General features: G+C 50.7%; 2 protein-coding genes across 7 annotated transcripts; both read right to left on the bottom strand.

Moving 5' to 3' along the window:
• Window positions 1-269: 269 nt before the first annotated feature.
• On the bottom strand, window positions 270-9397 carry ECH1 (enoyl-CoA hydratase 1). Of its 2 annotated transcripts, none has more exons than XM_081516502.1 (10): window positions 9079-9397; window positions 8188-8389; window positions 7971-8059; window positions 2212-2336; window positions 2079-2127; window positions 1885-1949; window positions 1233-1303; window positions 1076-1147; window positions 665-815; window positions 270-482 (listed from the first exon to the last, which is right to left on the bottom strand). In XM_081516502.1, the coding sequence occupies exons 1-10, from the start codon at window positions 9320-9322 to the stop codon at window positions 378-380; spliced, it is 1173 nt and encodes a 390-aa protein (XP_081372628.1). In that variant the 5' UTR covers window positions 9323-9397; the 3' UTR covers window positions 270-377. The 2 variants fall into 2 exon arrangements, with proteins under 2 accessions (XP_081372628.1, XP_081372629.1); XM_081516503.1 differs by having other exon boundaries at window positions 9271-9397.
• A 2282-nt stretch (window positions 9398-11679) lies between these two features.
• Window positions 11680-22823, bottom strand: HNRNPL (heterogeneous nuclear ribonucleoprotein L). 5 transcript variants are annotated; one of them, XM_081516498.1, is made up of 14 exons: window positions 22542-22823; window positions 22036-22038; window positions 20497-20615; window positions 19851-20088; window positions 19632-19717; window positions 18498-18594; window positions 18339-18411; window positions 14958-15029; window positions 14566-14846; window positions 14094-14215; window positions 13591-13792; window positions 12813-12870; window positions 12617-12712; window positions 11680-12040 (listed from the first exon to the last, which is right to left on the bottom strand). In XM_081516498.1, the coding sequence occupies exons 1-14, from the start codon at window positions 22800-22802 to the stop codon at window positions 11982-11984; spliced, it is 1767 nt and encodes a 588-aa protein (XP_081372624.1). In that variant the 5' UTR covers window positions 22803-22823; the 3' UTR covers window positions 11680-11981. The 5 variants fall into 5 exon arrangements, with proteins under 5 accessions (XP_081372624.1, XP_081372621.1, XP_081372622.1 ...); XM_081516495.1 differs by having other exon boundaries at window positions 14566-15029; XM_081516496.1 differs by lacking the exon at window positions 22036-22038 and having other exon boundaries at window positions 11680-12066; window positions 12583-12712.
• Between the last annotated feature and the right edge of the window lie 1273 nt (window positions 22824-24096).

Raw genomic sequence — 24096 nt, 5'->3', positions numbered from 1 at the left:
TTTCTACCAGGCCTGGCCTGCCCACCAACACTCTGAATGGTCATCACCTGCACAGCTCCCATTCCCATTGGTCAAATCTCTATTCCCAACATTCAACACAACCGTGGGCCTTAGAGACCCCAGGGTCATTATGCTACCTACTCTTCCTGCCTCGCCTATCTTTCCAACAAGGACACCGGGTTCTTAACATTGCTTTATTGTCCATGGGGCAAAGATAAGGCAGGAAGAAATGTGTCATAAAGGTATAAACTGGGAGACTTGAGAAGACAGCAGGCTGGACCATCTTTATTAATCCTCCCTTTCTGTGAACGAGAACATGCAGGCAGGAGGCGGGACAAAGGCAGACCCCTGCGCCAGGACCTGGGACCACAGGCCTCTCAGAGCTTGGAGAAGCTGACGGTCTTCAGATCCTTCTTCTCTATTGCGGCCTGGACAGACTTCATGACGTCCTTTGTTTGTAGCATGCTCATGTTCCAGGATTTCTGGATAAAGATGGTAGCCGGTAATAGAAAGGATACAGGAAAATTTTTGTTGGACCAATGAAAAATGGGAGGGAGATAGCAGCGAGCCAATCAGAGGACAAGGCCTGTAAAGGACCGCTGTGCCCTGATTGGTCACTCAGGGAATCACAGATGGGTGTGATTGGTTGGATAGAGAGTCTCACCATGTAGTTGAGGCTCTCCGTCACCGAATGGTTGCGGGAGTAGATCAAGTTGATTTTTGTGCTCTGCACCGCCACGGGGCTTTTGCTGGAAATCTCAGCTGCCAAGGTGAAAGCCGCGTCAAGCATGCTTTCCTTGTCTGGGAAGAGCCGGCTGAGGATGAAAGGAATCGGAAATCAGGCAATCTGAGAAAAGCTCTCCTCTCCCTCCCACGGATGAAGTGGCCAATCGCAGTAGAAAGTGGAAGACGGCGATGGTGAAATAGACCAATCGGAGCAGGGCAGTAGACTCCAGACCACCCACAGAGAGGAGGGCACTTGGAATCTGTGAGTTAAGGTGCATGGGAATCCAGCGAGCCCCACCCAAGTCTGGCTGCCCCTGAATTATTATCCAGCACAGGCTTCAGCCCCTACCTGACCAGTCCACTCTTCAGGGCCTCGTCAGCCATCATCCTGCGGGCAGTGTAGGCCAGCTCGTTGACCAGGCTGCAGGAGGGCAGGACATGTGAGAGGATGGCATCCGGTTTAGGAGATGCTCTGCTGTCCCCTTCCCCAGGCTCCTCTCACCCACCTCTGGTTCCCGATGACTTTGGGCAGTCGCTGCAGGGTTCCCACATCTGCCGCCAAACCTACGTCCACCTCCTGGGGGAAGCGATAGTGTCAGTGCTTGGTTTGTGCTGAGTATTGTCCCCACTGCAGCCTCAATGTCAGCGAAACTCTGCATTTACCTCAGAGTCCCACCACACTCTCACCTCGGAGACGCCCCTCCCAAACACCCCGTTTCATTCCCATCCACATACTTTTGCCCATATAGGTTCCTTCGCTCTAGAATATAGCCTACCTTCCAACTCCTCTGTCCGCCCAACTCTTTGAAGTCAGCTGCATCTATCTCCAGGAAAAGCCTTGCCCTGACCCCCTCCATCCATGAGCTGCATCCTGCCTCCCACCCTCTCCAGCGCTGACTCGAGCAGAGCCCTCACCCGCTTCCCCTCCCCTACACCTTGACTTACTCTTGACCTCACACTGACTTGAGTGACCTCCCATTGATGTCCCCCATGGCCGAGTTTTACTTTTCAAGATTCAATTCTAACTCTTCCATGAAGCCATCGAGGCTCACTCCCACCCCCTTAGCTTGCTCCATCCCTGCTCTGACCTGGCTCTGCCACTCATTTCCCAGCCCTCAGTAGGACCCAAGGGAGCAGAAGCTTGGGAGAGTGGCTCACCTTCACTTGGAAGAAAGAATCCTGGGTACCGTATCGGATGTCACAGGCAGTGATGAGATCCACTCCTGTGAAGTAGAGGCCAGAGACACTAAACAACCACAGGACTGACCCACCCCCACTCCCAGGCCATGGGCTTGCACCTTGGGGCAAAGTCTAACTAGCAACAGATCTGGGGTGGATGGGTTCAGACTCACCTCCACCAATGCAGCCTCCATGGATGGCGGCGATCACTGGCTTAGGGCACTGGAAGGGGACAGAAGGGGCAGGGTCAAGGCTGGTCCGGGATCAGCAGGTGGCAGGGACACCCTGTTAGACTCCCAGAGTCACCTTCTCGATGACGTTGAAGGTCTCTTGGTATCTGGTGATGAGGCTATGGAGGTGCCAGCTGATGCGGGCCGTGTCGTCACCTACGGGCTGAAGCAGGTCTGAAGCCATGTCCATGAGATCGATACCTGGGGGGGGGAGATGTGGGGAGGCTCACCTAGCCTCCCAGGCCCTACCCATTGCCCTGCCTAGAGGTCAAAGGCCAGGCAAACCACTACAGTGGAGAAAGCAACTCACACAGGACTTCTGGAGGGGTCACTTTTGGGGTGTGAAGGCAATACAAGTTAACACGTATTGAGTCTCTGCTCACTTTAGCCTCACAGTGATCCTCTGAGGTAGATCCTATTACTATCTCCATTTTACTGGGGGAGACACTGAGGCACAGGGAGCTTGAGTCGCTTGTCTAAGGTCACCCTGGCTTGTGAGCAGTGGAACTGAGATTTCAAACCCAGAACCATGCAGCCAGCTCTGGGAGGTAAAGAATCTGCCTGGAATGCAGGAGACCTGGGTTCGATCCCTGGGTCAGGAAGATCCCCTGGAGGAAATGGCAACCCACTCCAGTATTCTTGCTGGAAAATCCCATGGACAGAGGGGCTGGCTCCTCCGTGGACTGGGCTACAGTCCATGGGGTCTCAAAGAGTCGGACATGACTTGAGCAACTAACAGTAATTTCACCAAAGGTGGTAATGTTTCCTGAGATGGGGAGGTCAGAAATGGAGCAATCTTTGTCACTCCAACCTTAAGACAATCCCAAGTCCGACCTTTTCCTCCACTGACCTGCTCCCAGTCTGTTCCCCACACGCAGCCTCAGAGCCCTTGTGATCACCTCAGGGCCCTCTCTTCCCATCCATCTCTCTCATATAGAATAAAATGCGAGGTCTCATACCAGGACCTTACCAATTCTGCACAAGCACCATTTCTAACCTATTCCACTAGGCACACAGGCCTCCAACCAGCTGTTTCAACAATGAGACACATTCCCTCCCTGGGGCCTTCATGCCTATTCCTCCCTCTGCCTAGAGCAGCCTTTCCCCAGCAATGGTCTCAAGATTTGACTCCATCACACAGTTCAAGCCACAGGGCAAAGTTCACCTCCTCAGGGAGGCCCCCCTCCCCACCGTGGCTCAATAGCAGCCTGTCACCCTTCATCTCCTTTCTCTGCCGTGCCTCTCACACTGCCCTCTTGTTATCACATAATTGCATGCCTGTCTCCCTCTCTAGGATGTGAGATCCACGAGCAGAGGAGCTTGTCTGCTACACACACACATACACATGCACGGGCATGTGCGTGCGCGCAGAGTTTGGCTTTTTGCCTACCACTCCATCCCCGTGCCTAACACAGCCTAGTACACAGCAGGTGCTCAATAAGTGAACAACACAGACAACAACCTCTGCCCCCAGGGGGCTGCTCTTCTATGGGGGAAACAAACAAATAAGAAAATTCATTTTGTCCAGGGGAGAAAAGTACTAAAAAAATTAAAGGAGGGAAATGGAATGGAGTGTGAGTGTGTGCGCGCGCGCGCACCTGTGCACATGCACACGCCGTGTGCAGTGAGGGCTGTTGCAGTATTAACTGGGGTGGTCAGGGACCCTCTCACTGAAACGGTGACATATGAGTAAAGATCTGAAGGACCGGAGGGAGGGAAGTGTACAGATATCTGGGATAAGAGAGTTCTAAATGTGAGGGACAGCCAATGCAGAGGCCCTTATGGTAGGAATGCTCCTGGTATTTGCGTGAAGACCATGGAGGAGGCCAGCGTAGTGGAGCAGAGTCAGCAAGGGGGGGAGTAGGAAGAGCCAAGGTCAGAGAGGTGACAGAGGCAGATACTGGGGGGCCTTGTGGGCCAAAAGGAGGACTTGGCTTTGACTCTCAGTGAGATGGAGCTACAGGATGGTTCTGTGCAGAATTTTCTTCTTCCTGAGGTTAATCATTCTCATCCTTTCGCTTGTTTGAACAGCGCAATTTGACAAAGCTGGAAAAATCAATCCCACATTCGGCCACACCCCTGATCCTCTACAGCTTTGTGGCCTCCGCAGCTTGTTTAAATGAGCGAGAACAGAGGAGTGTTGACTCAGGGTAGAGCTGAATTTGTGCAAGTTAAATATGAGTAGGATATAACCCCAATTATCCTTCAGTTAAAAATAAAGTAGGGCTTCCCTGGTGGCTCAGTGGTAAAGAATCCGTCTGCCAATACAGGTGACACGGGTTCGATCCCTGGGCCAGGAAGATCTCACATGCTGTGGAGTGACTAAGCCGGGGCACCTCAACTACTGAACCTGCACTCTAGAACTCAGGAGCCGCAACTACTGAAGCCCTTGCACCCTAGAGCCTGTGCTCCGCAACAAGAGAAGCCATCACAATGAGAGGCCCTCATACAACAGCTAGAGTGGCCCCTGCTCACCACAACTACAGAAAAGCCCTTGCAGCAATGAAGACCCAGAACAGCCAAAAATAAATAAATACAATAAAATTATTTAAAAAAAGACAGAACTCCTCTACGTGACCTCAGCCTGGTCATCCCATCCTCTGGGTCTTGGGTTTCTGCTCTGAAAATTGAGGCTAAAATCCTCCCGAGAGCTCATGAGGCTGCAAGGATTCAAGAGACAGAGCTCATGGTGCTTTGAGGAGTGCCTGGCATGTAATGGCATCACAATAGTTCCTATTATTATACACTCCATCTCTGCCAAGGCCAGAACCACCTGCATCAGTCTGCAGGCATCTGCTGGCTTCCACAGCAGGTCTGAGAAGCTTGTATGACTCAGTGGGAGCCACGCTTACTCCCAGAACGAGCTCAGCTCAGCGACTTGCGACACCTCCTCCCACTGGCTTTGCTGGTTTATCCGCCCTACCTGGATCTGCAGACATGGGTGGTTGTCTGCAACCCCTTGGAATAAAGGGCCCCAGATCATGGTACAAGGTGTTTCCCCTCCAGAGTCAGAACTCGTTCTTGAGAAGTCTCCCATCTCGTTCCCTGGGAACCTCTAAATGTTTCAGATCTCATTCACCATCACAATTAAATTATTCATCATCATCAAGAATAACAGCTACATCAATAAAAGTTTCACATGAATTAACATTTGGTGCCTGTTAACTCGTTTAATCCTCAATGGAACCTGATGAGGGGGGTGATGACTTGCTAAGTTGTGTCCGACTCTTTGCGACCCCATGGACTGTAGCCTACCAGGCTCCTCTGTCTATGGGATTTCTCAGGCAAGAATACTGGAGTGGGTTGCCGTGCCCTTCTCCAGGGGATCTTCCCGACACAAGGATCGAACCTGTGTCTCCTGCCTGGCAGGTGGATTCTTTACCACTGGGCCCATGGGTGCTCATAGCATCTCCCTTGTCTGCAGATCAGAAGCTCACAGAGAGGTGAAGGTGTGTGGAGGTGGCAGGGGTGGGAGGTGGCTGGCTACTGGGCCAGGAATACTCTGAATCAGCCTGCCACACACCTGGGCCATAGTTACTTAGTGGTGAAGGGCAAGGATTCTGCAGCCAGGCAGCCCACGTTCAAAAATCCCAACAGTGATGACTGGGCACACTTCTTCCTCTCTCTGGGTCTCAGTCTCCTCATCTATCAAATGGGGATGATGACTTAGCTTGTCTCATAGGGCTGTGGTGAGAATTAATTAACATGTGTAAAGTGCTTAGAGACACGCCACAAATGTAAATAAGTCTGGACTGTTTTTTTTTTTTTTTAATTAGTAGTTTCATTCAATCTTTAAAACTGCTAATTAAACTGAATGTCTTCTTTCTGGCCTTCAGGTTGAAAATGGGATGAAATGGGAACAATCAACTGAGAGCTGAAAGATGAGGACCTCAGGCCTGGCACAGCTAGAGATGAACCGTCATCCTGTACTTCATCAGGATGAGGGGTCAGAAAACAGGCTGCTTCCTATTTCAAGGTCGGTGTCACCCAGGAAGGGGGCTGACACTGGAGTGACGTTGCTGAATGTTGAATGGATGAACAAAGAAATGAAAGAGAACTGTAAAAGAAAACAGGGGACGCACGAAGATGTTACAGAGGAATAGAAAGAACAGAGGAAACAGAAGGAAAGAGAGGAAACACAAAGAAATACACTGTTTAATGTCCAGTCTTCCCCACTGAATTAGGGGCAGGGCCTGGGGCTATCTCAGTCACCTCTGGGTTCCCAGCACTAGGCTGGGCCCTGTGCAGAAATCAGTGTATGTGACCCTTCACTTCTGGCATGGAGCCTCCCACAGATGCCAACTATGTGCCCTACGTGAACAAGGTCCAATTACATGAAGGCACCAAGCAGATTCTAGAAGAAGGAACCAGCCAAGTGAGTTACCTGTTTTTTAAAAATTTAACCCGAGTGCAGGGTGAAGTTATGCCTGAAGAACCACAGGACAGAGCTCAGGGGGACTTCAACTGATGGAAAATGAGGGGGGAAAAATTCCAGAAAGCAGACACCCAGAGAGGAGAGCCCCAGATTCTGTGTAAATCTCTATAACAAGAGACCCATGAACCAGACCTACAGCCCAGCAGAGAGATTTAAAAACTGACATCAACTTAGCTGCTAAAACAGGAAATTCAGCACTCTGGAATTATGTAATAGGATCTAGAATTTCCACATCGTTTTCTCCCATAGTCCAACATCCAGGATACATGCAATCCAACCTTACTCCGAAAACAAAGAAACAGGAAAATGAAACTCATTTCTTTCAAGAGAAAAGGTAATAAACAGAGATTGACCCCAAGGTGGCTCCGATGTTGGGATCAGGAGACAGGATTTTAAAAACAGCCATTGTAACCATGCTCAATGACACAAAGAAAAATATGATTGTGACGAATAAAAAGATATGAAACTTCAGCAGAAAAATGAAAACTATAAAAAAAAAAACAAGTGGAAATTTGACAACTGGAAACTACAATACAGGCATGTCTCTTGTTACTGTGCTCTGCAAATATTGGTTTTTTTACACCTTGAAATTTTTTAAAAAAATCACTAGATGGGTTTAACAGCAGAAGAGAGATGACAAAGGAGAAGATGAATCTGATCAATGGAAATTATCCAACCTGAAGAATAGACTTGTGGGATAATCAAAAGACCCAATAGACATTAACAGAAAATCAGTTCATGTAGGTTCAAAATTAATTGCACAAAAGCATGTATTTAAAAAAAAAAGGTTTTGGCCACCTCATGTACAGCTGGCAGGATCTTAGTTCCCCAACCAGGGAATGAACCTGGGCCCCTGCAGTGAAAGCACCGAATCTTAACCACCGGACTGCTAGGAAATTCCCAGAAAGCATGTAATTATCACAACACATTTTATTGACACACAAAAAAAAGACTGAGAGGTTAAGGGCCTTGATCAAGGCGACAGATTTCAGTGTGAAAACCCAGACTTTAGAGCCCGTGATCCTGTCTTTTGTTGGACTGATTTCTACATTTCAAAATGATTTAAGTAGAACTTCCCCAAGTAAAAGGTGGCGCTAGTGGTAAAGAATCCGCCTGCCAATCCAGGAGACATATGAGACATGGGTTCGATCCCTGGGTCAGGAAGATCCCCTGGAGAAGGGCACAGCCACCCACTCCAGTATTCTTTCCTGGAGAATCCCTATGGACAGAGGAGCCTGGTGGGCTACAGTCCATGGGGTTGCAGAGTCGGACAACTGAAGCGACTTAGCATGCATATAAAGCAGAATTTAGAAGCTGCTTAAAACCCTAATTATGAAGCATTATTCTATTCCCAGGAGCAGGGGAGACTGGCAGGGGTGGGTGTGGAGAGCACCTGGTACCTGAAGTGAACATTTTTCCTGCACCAGAGATCACCACCACACGACAGTCAGCATCTTCTGCAATCTTGTTGAAGCATACCACCATCTCTCTGAGGAGGGGTAAAGGAGGAAGGGCTGTGTCTGGGGTGGGAATCCCCTGCCCTCAGGCCCTCCCCTGCCCAGTCCCTCAGCCCCTGCCTCCTCGTGCAGGCAGGCCTCCAGGATCTGCAGGCCAGACCTCCAGAAGGCCTTGTTCATGGCATTTCTCTTCTCAGGCCGGTTTAGTTGCACATGCAGAATGTGTTTCTGGGCAGCTGTCACCCGAAGGGACTCATAGCTGTGGCCTGGGGCTTCCTCTGGGGATGCTTTGGAGGCTTCTTCTTGTGCAAAGGCACTCATTGGGCGAAGGCTGAGACCCAAGTTGGTGGAGGCTGTCAATCCTGGGGAGACAGAGGTAGGAAGAGCCTTTGATGACCCCGAATAGGGGGCACAGCACCTTTAAGAGCAGAGGCTACACATCTCAGCTGACATTAGGTTGGGGAACACAAGCCTACTAGAGGCCTCGGTTTAGGGGATACAGACTTTAAGATGGGCTTCCCTGGTGGCTCAATCGGTAAAGAATCTGCCTGCAATGCAGGAGGATTGGGTTCGACCGCCCTGATTAGGAAGACCCCCTGGAAAAGAAAATGGCAATCCACTACTGTATTCTTGCCTGGGAAATCCCATGGACAGAGGAGCCTGGAAGGCTACAGTCCATGGTGTCACAAGAGTCAGACACCACGGAGTGACTAAAGCACCACCACCACCAGACTTTAAGATTCAGATGCACTTACCAGTCGCCTCAGGCTGAGGATTACTTCAGACCCACGACTGTGGTGCATGCTAAGTTGCTTCAGTCGTGTCTGACTCTCTGCAACCCTCTGGGCCATAGCCCGTTAGGCTCCTCTGTCCATGGGATTCTCCAGGTAAGAACAGTGGAGTGGGTTGCCCTGCCCTTCTTCAGGGGATCTTCCCGACCCGGGAATCGAACCCTGTCTCTTAGTCTCCTGCACTGGCAGGCAGGTTCTTTACCACTAAGGGAAGTCGCTCAGTCGCGCCACCCAGAAAGTCCTGTGATCGTGGTACTCACCCCAGACTGAGTACACTGAGCTGTCAGCGACCCAACTGTAAGACATAAGCCCTTTGGATCGGGGCACATAGACCCGTGAGTTTAATAAGGGGTTCGAATCCTGGGTGACCCTGGACAGGCCTCCCCGTCCAACTGCCGCGATGACAGCACGACAGCTCAACGGACTCCCCCAGAAATCAAGAGGTGACTCACGCCGGGTAAGCAAGTCGCCGAATCGCCGAAAAGCTGCAAACGCTGCCGCCATCACCGCTGACTGGTGGTGTAAGGCGACGAGAGTAAGCTATAGGGGCGGGCACAAAAGGCCGCCATGTTTGATGAGGGCATCGAAGCCGCAGGCTGACCGCCGAGACTGTTCCCCCCTTCCGCCATCTTTATCAAGGGCAACCGGAAACAGTCTTCTAAGTTCGCCGGCCATTAGAATGATTCGGCATGAAGCGTTTAACCCAGTAGGAACCTGGCCTAAGAAAATAGTTCACACTGCTTTTGAACATTCTGTACAAAGTTCACCACAGCTGTTTCATAAAGGAGAAACTGGAGACAACTGAATGTCCACGGGCATAATGGCGGAATAACTGCCGACGTCCAAGTTTGCAATCATGCATTTGTACCATATTAACTAAAAAGGAAAAAATAGTTCCCACCGAAGTTATCCACATAAGGGAATGGGAATACAGACGGGACAACGTTAAACTCTGGGTAATCTGAATTGCCACACACCACCCAAAGAACCCGGTTCTCCTGCATTGCAGGATTCTTTACTGACTGAGCCACCAGGGAAGCCCATCGTCAAGTCTGTATCTCCCTAAACCAAGGCCCCTAGTAGGCTTGTGGGGGTGGGGGTGGGGGTCTTACTGTGTTACGTCTACCTTCTCACTTGCTCGGGGCCGTACTAGTTCACATTTGTATGCAAAGGAAACTGGCTGGGGAGAAGTCACTAGTTCAAGGTCTCTGGGCTTCAGAGTGCTAAAGACGGGATTTGTATGTATAGTTAAGTACATGTTAAAATTTCTTTTCAAAAATAAAATGACTTTGGAAAAAGCTAGTTAGCCCTAGAGTATTAAAAACAAAACTGGGGCTTCCCTAGTGGTCCAGTGGTCAAGAATCCACCCTGCTATGCAAGGGACAGGTTGGATCCGTGGTCGGGTTTGATTCCACATGCCATGGAGCAACCAAGCCCCTGGGCCACTATTTCTGAGCCAGCACTCTAGAGCCTGTGTTTTTTTTTTTTTTTTTTAAGTGCTATTAAACTGCTTAGGTATGCTCTTGTAGGTCAACAGGTGTCCCTGACACATGGGATTGAAATGAATATTTTCCTTTTTTTCTCCCCTTTTGGCTGCACCCTTGACTTGCTAGGTAAGTCCTACTTTGCCTTCTTCACGTGTGACATGGTAAAGCTCTTTTGGAAGACAGAACTGTTTGGTTATCTGGAACCACTAAGCAGGTACCAAGATTTGAGAGAAATTTAAAGAGGTAGTACATTTATTTAGTTTGGTATAAAAAGATGGTTGTGAAACGATGGAAAGCAGAAGGGGATTGACAGGATGAGATGATTGGATGGCATCACTGACTCAGTGGACATGAGTTTGAGTAAACTTATGCACAGGCTACCTAGGAAACGTAACTTTAACCTGGGATGAAAGCTGAGTGCTGGGAGTCAGAGTGGGGAAATTTACTTTTTACCCAATTAGCTTAAAACCTAGTCGATTTTGTAAGTTATGGCTGCAAAGTGACTGTAGTTTTTCCTTGTTTAGAGTTTCTGTCTGAAGTTTCAACCCTGATGAAGCAGTTTATCTGATGTCACTTGACTTCAATAGATACTGTTTAAAAACTCTACAGGAAATCCCCAAAGTGGGGATACAAGCACATACAAGTAGGGGATACACATACACAAAGCACTGGACTTTGTTCCCACTCACCGCTATCAGGGAATATCAAGCAGTAATTGAACATAGCCTTTAATCCAGCAACTCCACTGCTAGGAATTTACTTCTAGATCAGTACCAGGGAAGCTGGCTAAGAAGTTTGTGTAAAGATATGCATCACAGAACTGTTTGCAGTACCAAATAATCGGAAATTACCTTCAGGACCAAGTAAACTATGACACATCCACACGTTAGGAGTAAAGATAAGGAGGTTGCCCTGCATGTGATATGAGACCACTGTACAGTACAATGCATTTTGTTAAAAGACACAAATTGGAAAACCTCCCTTATAGACAAAAAAAAAAAAAAAAAATCACACACACAAAAAACTGTTTCAAAGGGAATGGGGAGACTTTCACTTTTATCTGAGGTTTTATTTCCCAACCTTATAGAAAGGCAGGTATTTACTTTGTAAGATTAAGGCTTTCTTCTTTCACCTATATTCAGCTGGCTTGGGTAGGTAGGGTCCATGAGGGAGGCCACCAGGTCTCCCCGATTTTCCTCAAAAGACTCTTAGAATTCCCAGCATCACTCCCAACCCACAGCTCTGGCCCACACTGCTCCTCAGAGCTGGGTTCGACCCTCTGGAGAGGCTGCAGCTGTTCCTAGCCACCCTGCCCGCCTTCAGAAGACTGAGTGGGAGGGAAGCAGACACACCCCAGAATCCCAGAAAGTGACCTTTATTTTCCAAACAATTTTATTGAAATGTGCCAAGAGTACATGGGCAGCACAAATGTATGAACAGGAAAAAAAAAAAAAATCACATGTACAGTAATTTTTAAAAAGTGAAGGTTAATCTTGGGAGATATCAGTTCCCCTTCCCCTCCCCCTTTAGACTTCCAGCCATTCCATTATGGTTAAAGCCTCTACTAAGCTAGCATTTAAAAAAAGGAATACAGGAACATTTGCAGAAAAAAAAAAAAACAGCATAAAAGAAAAAAATGTTTTCCTGCTCAGATGGGACTCTTCTTAGGCACCTAATTAGGAGGCGTGCTGAGCGGTGGAGAAACACAACTTCAGAGTGTACGGGTATGGCCCATCTGTAAGAGAGAAGGGAGAGGTGTGACTGGGCCCCTTTCTGGAGGCGCCCCACCCGCGCGTTTCCCTGGTTTTGCACACATCTTTTTCTGCAATTCAGGGGTCTAAACTCATCCTTGCCAGTTTTGAGATTCAAAAACAAGACAAATACACAAGGCATTCCTCCTTCTCTTCCTTAATTGCAAGGAGGATCCCATTCCCAGCTCTTCAGCTGGTGCACGAGGATAGGCCTGCCCAGGAACTGGGTAGGTGAATTTTACCTGCTGGCTAGTATAGACCCCCTTTCCTGGGTATTATGTGAGCCAGCCTCTGACGCACACAGAACGCCAGCTCCCTGGAGGACAAGCCTAAGCAACTCCCAAGCTGGCAGAGTGGGTGGCAGCAAGCAGCGCTAGGCTGGCCCTCCCATGTGAACAGCAGGCTGCTCTCCTGGCGACCAGGTCCCACCTGCCTGTGTCAGCGACAAGGAGGAAATCTCTGGGGGCCCTGTCTTGATGGCAGGAAGGACAGCTCTGGCCGGAAGCCAGCCAATCCACTAGGCCACAAGGGGGATGACTGCAGGACACACAGATACTCACTTGGGTTTTTCATCTGGTAATGGTTCAGGAAGCCCAGAGTCTCCAGGGCATCACTCTTGGATTCCCACTCCAGCAGTCCAGAGGAGCTGCGCTCACCTGATGGGAAAAGAAGGTTTTAGGCTGACCTGAGCGGGAGCCAGGGAGCTGCCTGTGCACCACCAGGGAACCGTGGAGGTACGTGGGTCAGTTCACTCACTTTTGCCTGAGAATACTTTCACAGAAGATGGCCGCTTCACTCCCAACTCATCGCAGATCTGCAACCGAGAGAGAAAACTGACTCAGGAACACAACATGTGCCACATGGTGGAATGCAAGCACACAACCAAATACCTGCATTTTTCTGGACAAGCAGTTGCTAAGCTTTCCTCACACACTCTAAGGTGTCCCTATGATCCCTCTCCCCGAAGACTGAAGTACATCACTCTATTATGTTGCCAAACACCGGAAAACTGCTTTTTAAATTTCCCATCTTCAGCTGCAATTTGGGTGTGTTGCAGGCACTAGGTAAATGTTTGCTGAACTGAATAGCAACACCTCAGGCCAGAATAAGGCCCAAAGTCCAACTCAGCAGTCAGACTCCCACCCTTCCCTGAAGCTGCCCGGTTCCCTCTGAGGGCACTGTAATGGGACCCTCCCTTCTAATGTGATCTAGGCCCCAGAGGGCCTGACAGCATGGATGTTTCAAGATTGGGCTCCAATCACTAACCTACCCTCTAGGCAAGGAGGAATCTTTCACAGCAAATGAGCAGCCAGTCTAGCTTGCCAAAGATGCCAAGACCATAGCAAACTGCACTGCTGTTGGATGTTTCGTGCCATTCTGAGCCTTTTTTGGTCCCTGCCATGTTCCCAGCACCCAACCCAGAGCCCAGGAGAGTGAGAGCTCAATAGATATTTGTTAAAAAAGAAAAATAAAAAAAGAAAACAGATGGCCTCCTCAGATGGCTGTGCTGAGGGACCAACTCCACAGCACCCACCTCAAAGAAGTTCTCCTCGGTCACCTCCAGAGGGGCGTTGAAGAAGTGCAGCACGTTGCTAGGGTGCTGGATGCGGTTCTTGGCTGCCTGCTCTGGAGTGGAGAACCGATTGTTCCTTGATTCACTGAAGTCTTTGTAACTGCAGGACCCGTCTTCTAGCCCGTATGACTGACCGGGCATGATGGCTGGTTGCTTGGAGACACTGTCAGAGGGAAGGGGAGCCCCCTGTCAGACCTCAAGCTGACCCCCACCTTCTACTGTGGCTGTCCCATCTGACAGCGCTGTGTGCCTCGCAGGGCCCTGCTCCAAAGCGAAGAGAGGCCGACACTTTCTCCCACTGCTTCAGAACACCTGGGACACACCTACCACACCCAATGCCAGCCTGGCTAAGCACTTGGCTGCTCTGTGCTCCTCTGACCCCTGTCCAGAGTGGGCTCCACCACCCTTCCCCTCTCCTCAGTCCCTCTCCACACCCCCGAAGCCCACAGAGACTGGGTACCTACCAGACGTTCAGCTTCTGCCCAAACATGAAGTTGTTGTTGAGGTGAGTGATGGCCCGGTCCACAGCATAGCCATCAGCCATCTCCACCATGGCAGCCCCCGGCTTGCTTTTCATGAATTTCACCTTGAGAAGAGCAGTCACAGTCAGCACCACTGGCCAGGTGCCAGATACCCTTCTCCTGACCCTTCCTAGTTAGTTAAAAGCAAGTCAACTCCTGCTCTGGATCTAGGCTTCTACCTCCTCATTTGTCACCAGGCAGCCCCAGTCAACTGTAACCCCTGGTAAGGCAGAGGGCTCAGTGTTACTGTTATCACCTGACATGTTCCAGAGAAAATCCTTATTACCCTCTCTGGACCTGCTGGCTTCTAAAAAGGCTCCAGCCTGCTCTTTGCTCACTGAGGGGTCAGAAGATCAGGGCCTCCCTTGGGCCTGTCAGGTCTATTAGGAAAGCAGTGGACCTAGCAGAAGCTCACCTTCTCCACATTGCCATACAAGCAGAAGACATTGAAGACCCGGTCACAGTTCATCTTAGACTGATCCAAGCCATAGACCATGAGCACAGGGCTGTCGGCGTGGGGGCCATACTCGGGTGGTGGGGGAGGGGGTGGGGGGTGCCCATACTGGGGGCCGTAGCGACTTGGGCCCCGGCGGTGACCCCCCACTGGTGGGCCCATCCTTCTCCCTTCGTAGTGAGGTGGGGGGGGCCCGTAGCCCTCATCATGGTAATGGCTGTGGTACCCACCGTGGGGCCCTCCTGGGGGGTGGGAAGGAAAGAGAGGGAGGACGGGTGAGAATTTGCGTGTCGGGCGGCGGGCAGGGGCACATGAGCCACGGGAGTCCACGGAGGGGAACCCCCTGCCCTCACCATATTCTGCGGGGTGATCTCCCAGGAGAGGGGGCTGCCTCTGGCGTTTGTTAGGGTTGCTGCCAGGGTCACCTGTAGACAGAGAGAACAGTTAGAGGCTGACTCGGAAATGGGCATCTCCCTCCCTCCTGACTGCAGGGGATAGTCTCACTGTCCCTTGGCTCCTGAGGGCCTGGGCACTGGCCTTTCCTTCCTCAAAAGGGTTACTGGGGCATCCTTCCCAGGGCCAGATCCAGGGTGGGCATGAAGCCCAGGTCTCAAGGCTGGAGCCCACTGTCCCTCCCCCATCCCTGCCCACTGCAAGCAGGTTGCTTTCCTTTCTCAGTGAAGGATGAAGCCAGATTCTGGACCTCTCACTTCCCAGAGCTCTGACAGGAAGGTCAGTTCTTGGGCCCTCTGGGGAACTTGCAGCCACTATGGAAGCTGATTAGGGGTCAGGAACAGCTTTCTGAAGGAGGCTAACTCCCAAAGGGAACGGAGTTAAGAGCCATAAAATAACTCAGAGAAGAGCAGAAAGGTAAAATCAGGCCCTTGAAGCCCCAAGGTTGTAGGAGCGCTAGGGCCCACTCTCGAGAGATGACTTTCTCAGTCCTGGTCCCAGTCACCCTCCCCTCCTCATCATGTTCACCCCAAGGAGAGGGACTGTAGGAAAGGACAAACAGGGCATCATCAGAACCAGTTCAAATGAGCATCATGTACAAGGCATCAACATTCTCAAGACAATGGCGCAGATCCACCCTGCCCCACCCCCAGCTACAGTTCATAATCACTACCTTAACTTAGCACTTGAAATGGCAGACACGGTGCTAAGCGCTTTACAAACAGACATCATTGTTTCTTCCATTCCTCACAACAACCCTATGAGGTAGGTACTAATATTTTTGCCCCATTTCACAAATAAGGATAATGAGCACTTAATTTTTAACTGAGCAGTTAAGACACTTTGGCCCAAGGTCACAAAGCAAGTTAGTGACTGAGCCGGGATTTGAACCCAGGCCTGGCTGACTCCAAAAACCCAGGGCTTGGGGCCACTGCCCTTTCCTGCCACCCGGCCTGGGTTTTGTTTTCCAACAGTCATTACAAAGATGGAAAAGGGCTACTTACAGCAGAAGTACAGAGTACAATGTCCATTTGTCACAAAAAACAAATCTGTATTTTCTCTTACCATTGGACGCTTCAACAGTGAGTTAGCACAGTTCTGAAAGATGGCGTCCCACCAAACATACACTGCGACCCTGCATCACATGGTTTTACAGTCATAAATACAAGTTACAGCACACATCCGCTACAATTTTTTTTTTAAGAATTGTTTTAAAGTCAATGTCTCGATTAAGTCAAAAATGGCTCACAGATGTTCTGTCCTCAGAAGATATCAGAAAAGTGGAAATAAAGGTGTATGCAGTGGGTAGTGTCCCTCCGTGTTGTCACCTCCTCACACTGTGTGCTGCAGTGCGGTGCTTCTGGCTGTGTAGCGCTCCGTGTGCGTGTCTCCTGGTTGTGAGGTGTGCCAGTGGCCCCACTATGCCCGCACTGTTGGCCTTGGGAGCACGCCTGGTTACCCGCCAGCAGGTAACTGTGTACCTCTGAGCTGTTTGGTTTTAGGTCTGTTTTGGCTTTTTGATTTTTTTTTTTTGCTGTTGTTGTGGTTTTTTTTTTGGTTTCTGATCTCCAGCTGGTGCAGATTATGTTGGCAGCCGATGACTGCAGAAAAAAAATATCAAAACACAAAAGAAAAAAAAAAGAAGGCCCTCCCCAAACCAAAGGACATAAAAAAAACAAACAAACAAAACCAAACCCACATGGCGAGGAATGGAGAGGATCCTATTGTCTTGGAGGCCCATGGAATCTACTTCAGTCTATGAATCGTTCTCCGAAAAGAGCGCCGCTGGCTGGCTGGGAGAGCTCTGTTCTCTGTGTTTCCTACTTCTGTGTACATTTTCGGGTTCAAGTTTGCTCGGATTTTTTTGACTTTTTTTTAATGTTTAGTAAAAAAGCAGTGTCTGCTGCCATGTTGCGTCTCTTTCTTTGTCTCTGTCTGCCTCTGTCTCTGTGCTTGTAGCTGTTCCTTGGAGCGCGGTGTGGTGGTGTTCTTGATGTAGTGAGCTCAAGTCTGCGGCTGTTTCTGGGGACGTGGTGGAGGCTGCGTGTTCTGTTCTCTCCAGGAAGAGCTAGTGGTTTCTACCCTGTGTGTTGGTGAGCAATGTGCAGAGGCAGAGCCGCTGAAGTCTGGTTCCCAAGGGGGTGGCGAAGCACCGCCCTCACTCCAGGTCACCTCATCAGCTCTCGGTTTTTTTTTTGACCCCAGGCCTGGGGGCGGCCAAAGCTGAGAGGCATCAAAACCAATGCACAGCCAGCCCCTGCCACTAGCCCCTGCCGGTCTGCACATCTTCTACTTATGTTCCTTGGAGAAGAAATGGTTGGTTGCCGTGTTTCTGTTAGCAGTCATGTAATGCCATTGCCCGCTCTGGTACATTCACTTGGTCACCAATTTGCCTCTGATCTCTGGAGGGGCAGCATGCCCCACAGCGCCCATTGTGAGGGTCCTGGGGAAGAATCTAGCCCACCCGGCCCACGGCTTCCCAGCGGCAAGGGCAAGCAGGACAGTCCTGCCTAGGAACAGGAGCCTCTGGCTTCCCAGGGCCGGTGAGATGTCAGCAACCAGCCGCCTCCCTCAGCCCATGGCCTAGTCCAAAGAATCAAGACCAAAACAGAAACAGACGGGTGGTTTGGCTGAGGGGGTGCTGTTTTTCAAAGGCAATGCTCCACCTCTCCCTCCTATCCAAGGCAAACCATTCTTGAGAGATTCTAGGAAGAGGGTTGTCCATTTGGGCCCCCTGCAGAGATGTTGCATCCCCTCTACAAGTGAGGCAAGGCGTGTCTGCCCCACTCCAATCCGGGGCCTCTGAACTCCACAAGGTCAATTTGCTCAAAGGCCTGGGAGCCCTCATCACCTCCCCCATCTCTCCCCCCACAAGCAGACCCTGTCAATAGAGGGCCATTCCTGGCCCAGTAAGGAGTCAGTGACCCTAAGCAGGCTCTGAGAAAGTAAGCAGCAGAACCCGTCTGGGAGCTGCTACTGGTTTGTAAGCCATCGCCAGGGCCTATGCTCGGTGAGGCCCTGTTCCCCACCCCATCCAAGCCTCTCCCTTGACCCTGCATCCTCAGTTGCATCAAAGGGCCGCAAGCAGCACCTAGGACCTAGAGGCCCTTTATTTACCCTCTTCCACGGGAGTGCATTCTCCAAGAGCTGACCCTCAAGGCCCTCCCATGTCCACAGGGAGCCCAATGGCATTACATAACCCTGAGCCCAGGTCTATGAAGTGCGCTAGTCAAGTGAAGGCAGGGCGGGTGTGTTTAGAATAAAGCAGCCATCAGGATTACCTTGTCCACTGAGATTGGGGTTTGTGTAGTCCCAAGTATCCTGATCATTCTTGAACACGTTTAAGCGTGTAGGCTGCAGGGACAAAACAAAGCTTGAGATCAGCCAGGCCCTAGGCTCATCTGAGAAGCGGACAAGGGGCAGCCATTTCCCAGACCTACCTTTGCATATTCTATCTTCAGAGTGCAACAGCCTGAGTAGATGTCAGCCCCATTGAGTGAGGCCTTAGCTCGCTGGGCACTCTGCACCGAGTCAAATGTGAATCAAGTTAAGGGAAAGTCCCATCCCAAGATCTCTTTGGAAAGAGCTCAAGCTGGGCCAAAGAGGAATGAGGGCAAGGCAGCACCCCAGGACAGCTCCAAGTGGGCTATGGGGTGAACTCACTGCCCACAGCCACTCCTACCGAGACAGGTAGAGTGCTGCCCCAATGCAGACATTGGCTAGAGCTCTTCTATGACTTGTACTCCTCACTCCCCACCCAACCCAGATATTAGCAGCAACCTCCTCTGTCACCATCAAAGGTCAAACCCCCTCCTTTAGCCCAATCCTCCCCTCCCTTGCTACATGTCTTGACTAAGCTTGAACAACATCTGAAATGTCAACGAGATTATGTTTCTGTCCTGAAAAATCCATCAGTGAGTTCCCTCTGCACCCTGATCCAAGCTTCACCCCACTGCCTGGGCCACCCTAACTTCTTCCAATGTCCTAAGGAACCCCGTTAGCTACTCCTCAGTTGTCAGATTGTTTGCTTTCTCCAACACTAAGCGCCTGCCCACCTGCAAACCTCTGCAGAGGTGGTGTCCTCAGCCTGCATGTATCAGTTCCCACCTCCACATGCAAACAGGATGTCACTTCCTCAGAGACCTTCCCAGAACCTCTGTAAATTCCTTCCCCTTATAGCTCATAGTATGCTCTTCTTTCCTTTCACACTTTAAACTCTGCACTGCACTTTCACATTACACAATCAACCCTTAAATGTGGGTGTGTTTTAGAGACACTAATCTCTGTGCAGTTGAAAACCAACATATTTAACCAACTACAGATAACCTACTACTACTGAAGTATGCATTTAGTAAGTGAAATTCACCTTAAGAGGATCCACCGAGTTCATGCCTATGCTGTTCAAGAGTCATCTGTTTACATGTGATTGTTTATTAACTAACCCTCCCAGGAGACCATGGGCTCTATGAAAGCATCTGGCACAAAGCAGGTATTCAGGTAACACATGCTGCTTGAAAAAACGGACTCCTGTGAGCTCCCATCTCAAGGAACACCCATTTCCCAGCAAAGGATATTCCACCATGGCCTGGACGCCATTCTTCCGGAAAATCACAATTCTCTGGACAGGACCACAAGGATTACAGATAGTATAAAGAACATCCTGTAAAAACCAAAGATAGGCAAGATGAAAAGGCACAAGCCGATCAGTCTGACTCAGAGGAGAGGGAACGGAGGAACGGCAGGAGAGAGACTGTATAGAAGGAGAACCTCAACAAGTAACTGCTGGCACGCACCGTGGTGATGGAATAGATGGGGTTCAGGATGGTAAAGAGAAGCACACTGTTGACACTCCGGGAGTCATCCGAGTCCCCAGGACGGGAGATTTTCTGGCTGGTAGAGTAATTGACAAAAGCTGGGTGGCCCGCAATGTAGATCTGGTTGTCGGCTGCGTAGTTCACGGCATTGCAAGCCCCCAACACATCTTCAAACTCCACCAACGCTTGTCTCTTTTTAGGCATCACCACCACATAGCTGGCAGAGAGAACACAGGTTGCAATCTTCTTAGGCGGATGGAGATGATGAGAGTCAGAGGACAGCCTCAACCTTCTGTGAGCTGATTGCTCCCTGGCCTCTCGAGTGCTCTGCGCCCTGTCATGGCATCCTGACCTGTACCTTACACCCCTTGCCGTAAATGGCATGACAAGCAAAAGGTGTCTGCAGCTTTGGCATTACATCCTTTGGCACAGAACTTGCTGTAACTTATCCAAAGTACAATGGCTAACCCCAGGAGTAGTGGAGCCCCAGGATCTAGCTAAAGGAACCTGGACTGAAATTGAAATGGTCAGGTTACTTCCAACCAGAAACTCGGTGACACACAGGACACCAAGGAGTTAACTCATTTGAATAACCAACTCCAACCCCTGGCCTCTGACCAAGTACCTGATGGGTCCAAACTCCTGCAAGGCCTCCACAAGGTCAGCTTCCACCACGCCGTCAATCAGGCCCCTGATGTGAACAACTGGGGAGGCAGGGGTTTTATGCGGGTCATCGTAGTTCTCCTGAGAAAGGAAGCAAAACCAAGACTTTACTTTCTGCTGTACAAGATGGTGGCCTACTGGCTTCTGCACTGTTGGGGACTAAGATGGATAAAACACTTGTGTGTCATCCAGGAAGGACCTACATGGCAGACAATAAGGAACAGCAATTCAACCAATCATCCCAAGAGGATTCTGGATCAGCAGAGCAGGAGGCCTAAGTGGGTGGCCACTTGCCTAATGGCTCTCACTGTAACTTCTGAAGACGACAAAATGGAAGATGAAGGAAATCTCAAGTTCCCAGAACCAATCTCTTCCAACTGACCAAAGAAATGTGGGAAGAGTGGCTTGGAAAGGGGACTCAATTTTCTGCTGCAGCCTGAACCAGCACATTCTCTTTCCATCCATCCCAGCTTCTTTGCCTATCCTCTACTGGAGGAAGCTGCCATCACCACACAGCCAAACATTGCTGTTCCCCACCACTCATCCCAGGTCCAGCAGGTGCCTCAGATGCTGTGGCATCCAGGCCAGTCCTAACTGCCTCTAGTCTTTTACTCTCCCACCAAAATCTGTACTGAAAAATACTACCTAGACCAAACTAAGGAAAGAGGGTGAGGAAAGTCTTTCAAAATAAAACAAAACAACTCCAACCCATACCACTAAAATCCAGGACACTGCCCTTCCCAGGGGAAGTATTTTTCCACCCACAGACAAACGTCTCTGAGAATCAAGAGGAAAGTTAAGCTTCTCCACTTCTCCTGGGCTCTGGGCCCAGCCTCCTGTCTGAGAACCACTAGGCAGAAGCCCATGTAACAGGGGCAGAATTGGATTCTATTTCAGGAATGAACCACACAAACCACAGGCACCACACCCGCCTGAGGTTACCAGCTCAGCGATTTTGAGTTCCACAGCCCTCATCAGTTCTAATCCCAGCTGCTCCCAAGTTTAGCTACAAAATCTAAAGAAATGTACCTTTCCTCTGTAACTATGTAATAGTAATACCGTTCTTTATTTCATAGGAGAGTGTTAAGTATTAAGGTACCTTTATCATGCATGCAATGAAGCTTCTCGCACGGTTTAAATGCCTGTAAATCACAGCTACAGAGCGCCACTAAACCCTGGAAAACCCTGCAAATGGCTGAACCGGACAGGATTTCATGAACTTCCAGGGAAGAAAAAATGGGCTCCAAGCCAGGAGTAACAATTGGTTGTCTTTTCGACGTAGGAGACTGAAAAGGCTGAATCCCTTCCAAAGTACCCACCCCTCAGGAAACATTTTCGTTCATCAAACCTACCCCACCCATGTAATCTCAGAAATTGTAAGCAAACTTGTGATGACTCCAAAGCATGGTTCAACTTCCAAATATCTAAAAAGACCTTTCACAACTTTTTTCTTCCGGTTTTCAATGTCCACAAAATGAGGCATACTTTGGTATGGGTAAACACCCTCAAGTAAATCAATTTCTGTATTGAGACAAACCAAGACGCTACAAAAACTAAACAGCGTTCAGGCATAATACCCAACTCAGGCGCGGAAAAGGCCACCACCCACCAGTTCCCGCTCAGGCGGTCCCCCCCCCCAACCGCCCACGAGGCCCGGACAGGAGAAGTGCGCCTGCGCATAGAGCCAGAGCAGAGAATGATAAAGAAAAAAACGGCCCGGCCGCGTGCCCGGCCCCCACATGCTAGCCCGCGACGCCTGCGCACTGCGTCACCTGCAGCGAGAGCAGTTTCCTCCGCCCCCCCAACACCCGACTCTGTAGAGCGCGCACGCGCAAGCGCTTGTCCTCGCGCAAACCCCGCCGTTTGCCCAACGCCTGCCCCTCCCCCACCCCTTCTACAGAGTGAGGGCCTGGGCGCGTGCGCACAGCCCAACAAATAAATGCCCTCAAAGTGAGAAAATTTCCCTCCCTGCCCGGCCGTCTCCGGCGTCCAGGACCCTGGCCTCACCCCGCCGCCACCGCCCGCCGCCCCGGCTCCTCCGCCGCCGCCGCCGCCTCCATGCTGGTCGCCGGCGTTGTCAGTCTTGAGCCGTTTCGGGGCCCGGCCGCCCTCACTGCCGCCGCCGTAGTAACGGCCACCGCCGCCTCCGCCGCCCGCCGCCGCCATCTTCACCATCGCTCCGGACCGCCTCCGCTGCTCGTCCGGCTGCTGCCTCTGCTCCAGCCGCCGACGCCGCTTCTCCGCCCGGGGCAGCAGCCTCCGCGACATGGCGGCGCAGAACCCGCCTCCCCCCGCCTCTCATTGGGGGAGGGACACGCCCGTCACCCGCCGCCCCCACCCGATAGGGGGAGCCACTGGTCCCGCCGCGGGGGGAGGGGAAGCCTCCATACGCCTTGCGCGCCTGTTGGATAACGCGCACGCCCTTCTGCAGGAGTGCCCGCCCTCGTTTGTCTGGGACACTCCTTATAGGCGAGAGCTTTCTGCCAGTCATTTCTCTGGCCCCACCGCCTTAAAATAAACTCTAACTTGATTGGTTGGATTTCTGGCACGGCATGGCCTCCTTAGAAGTACCTCATAGGAGCAGCACACCCTCACTGTCAAAAGCCCCGCCTCCTTCCCACTTTCATTGGTTTTTCTCGCTAATCCATCAAACCAAAAGCCCCCTTAGTCTTCCAGTCACGGTTACTACCTCCCCGCGCCTCTCCACAAGGAGACAAGAAAGCCCCTCCCTTTGCCTCTCTCCAATGGCTACTGAAGACGCCGATTTTCTGCTAGACGCCCGATTAGTCAATTGAGAGTGGAAAGAGACCTCTCACTAGACGTTAGGCCCACTGGTGACCCCTGATTGGGTGAAAATGGGGAACCCAGGTTGTAGGCACACTTTGGCGCAGTCTACGAAAGGATCGGGGCCGAGGACGCATGCGCGAATCGCGCTCAGGCACCTCCGGAGGCGGGGCGACCCTCCAGAGGAGGGAAGGCCTGGAGCGCCGAGAGTGTGTGTTGACTCCTGTGAGCAGCACCATCAGGGTAGACTAACTTAGAAGGGCAGTTGCCAGTGCAGCTCTGTACCGATCCATGTCTCCTATTCCTCTCCATTGCTAACCTTCACAATGCCAGAGGGAAAAAATTTTTTAACTCAGTCTGACCCTTTCCCTCAGTATTAAACCATTTGCTGCTGCCGGCTGTTTTATGACCCTGTCCAATTCGCCCGCGTTCTGTTACCACTTCACCTCTAAATTCAACCACAAATAACTCCTTTTAGTTTGCAGAAAGGGAAGAATCTTTCTCGCACCTGTCGATCTATGCCCGAGCAGGCTCTTCGAACTAGAACACTTTTATCCACTATCCCTCCTGCCAGAGTTAGGGAATAAAAGTATAAAATTGCTCTTGTTCGTGCTCTGTTCACTGTGAAAAGCGTTCTTAGCCCTACCATCCCAGACCCTCGGTTTCCCTGATAACCCCTGATCGCTCAGGCCAACGGTTTTCACCCGACAGTGCTTACTATTCTGGGTTGTCAGTTTGGTGAATACCCTTTTCCGTAGCATGAAAATGCTTGTGTGGT

This window comes from Giraffa tippelskirchi, chromosome 7 (assembly GCF_054371585.1).
Source record: "Giraffa tippelskirchi isolate mGirTip1 chromosome 7, T2T-mGirTip1v1.2.pri, whole genome shotgun sequence".
Lineage (NCBI taxonomy): Eukaryota > Metazoa > Chordata > Mammalia > Artiodactyla > Giraffidae > Giraffa > Giraffa tippelskirchi.
Note: the sequence above shows the minus strand (reverse complement) of the source record. Positions and strands in the feature narration are given on the sequence as shown.

What these genes read in the sequence shown, in the direction of transcription:
- HNRNPL (XM_081516495.1), bottom strand. Translation starts at nt 22,802, where the DNA reads ATGTCGCGGAGGCTGCTGCCCCGGGCGGAGAAGCGGCGTCGGCGGCTG. An exon ending in GGCGTCCAGGCCATGGTGGA is followed by an intron (nt 18,595 to 19,631) that starts ATATCCTTTGCT and finishes AACTTGATTCAC; the next exon opens with ATTTGACTCGGTGCAGAGTG. An exon ending in CCCCAATCTCAGTGGACAAG is followed by an intron (nt 15,030 to 18,338) that starts GTAATCCTGATG and finishes CTCTGTCTACAG; the next exon opens with GTGACCCTGGCAGCAACCCT.
- ECH1 (XM_081516502.1), bottom strand. Translation starts at nt 9,322, where the DNA reads ATGGCGGCAGCGTTTGCAGCTTTTCGGCGATTCGGCGACTTGCTTACC. An exon ending in CTCAGTGTACTCAGTCTGGG is followed by an intron (nt 8,390 to 9,078) that starts GTGAGTACCACG and finishes CTGTCTCCCCAG; the next exon opens with GATTGACAGCCTCCACCAAC. An exon ending in AGGAAAAATGTTCACTTCAG is followed by an intron (nt 2,337 to 7,970) that starts GTACCAGGTGCT and finishes TCCCCCCCCCAG; the next exon opens with GTATCGATCTCATGGACATG.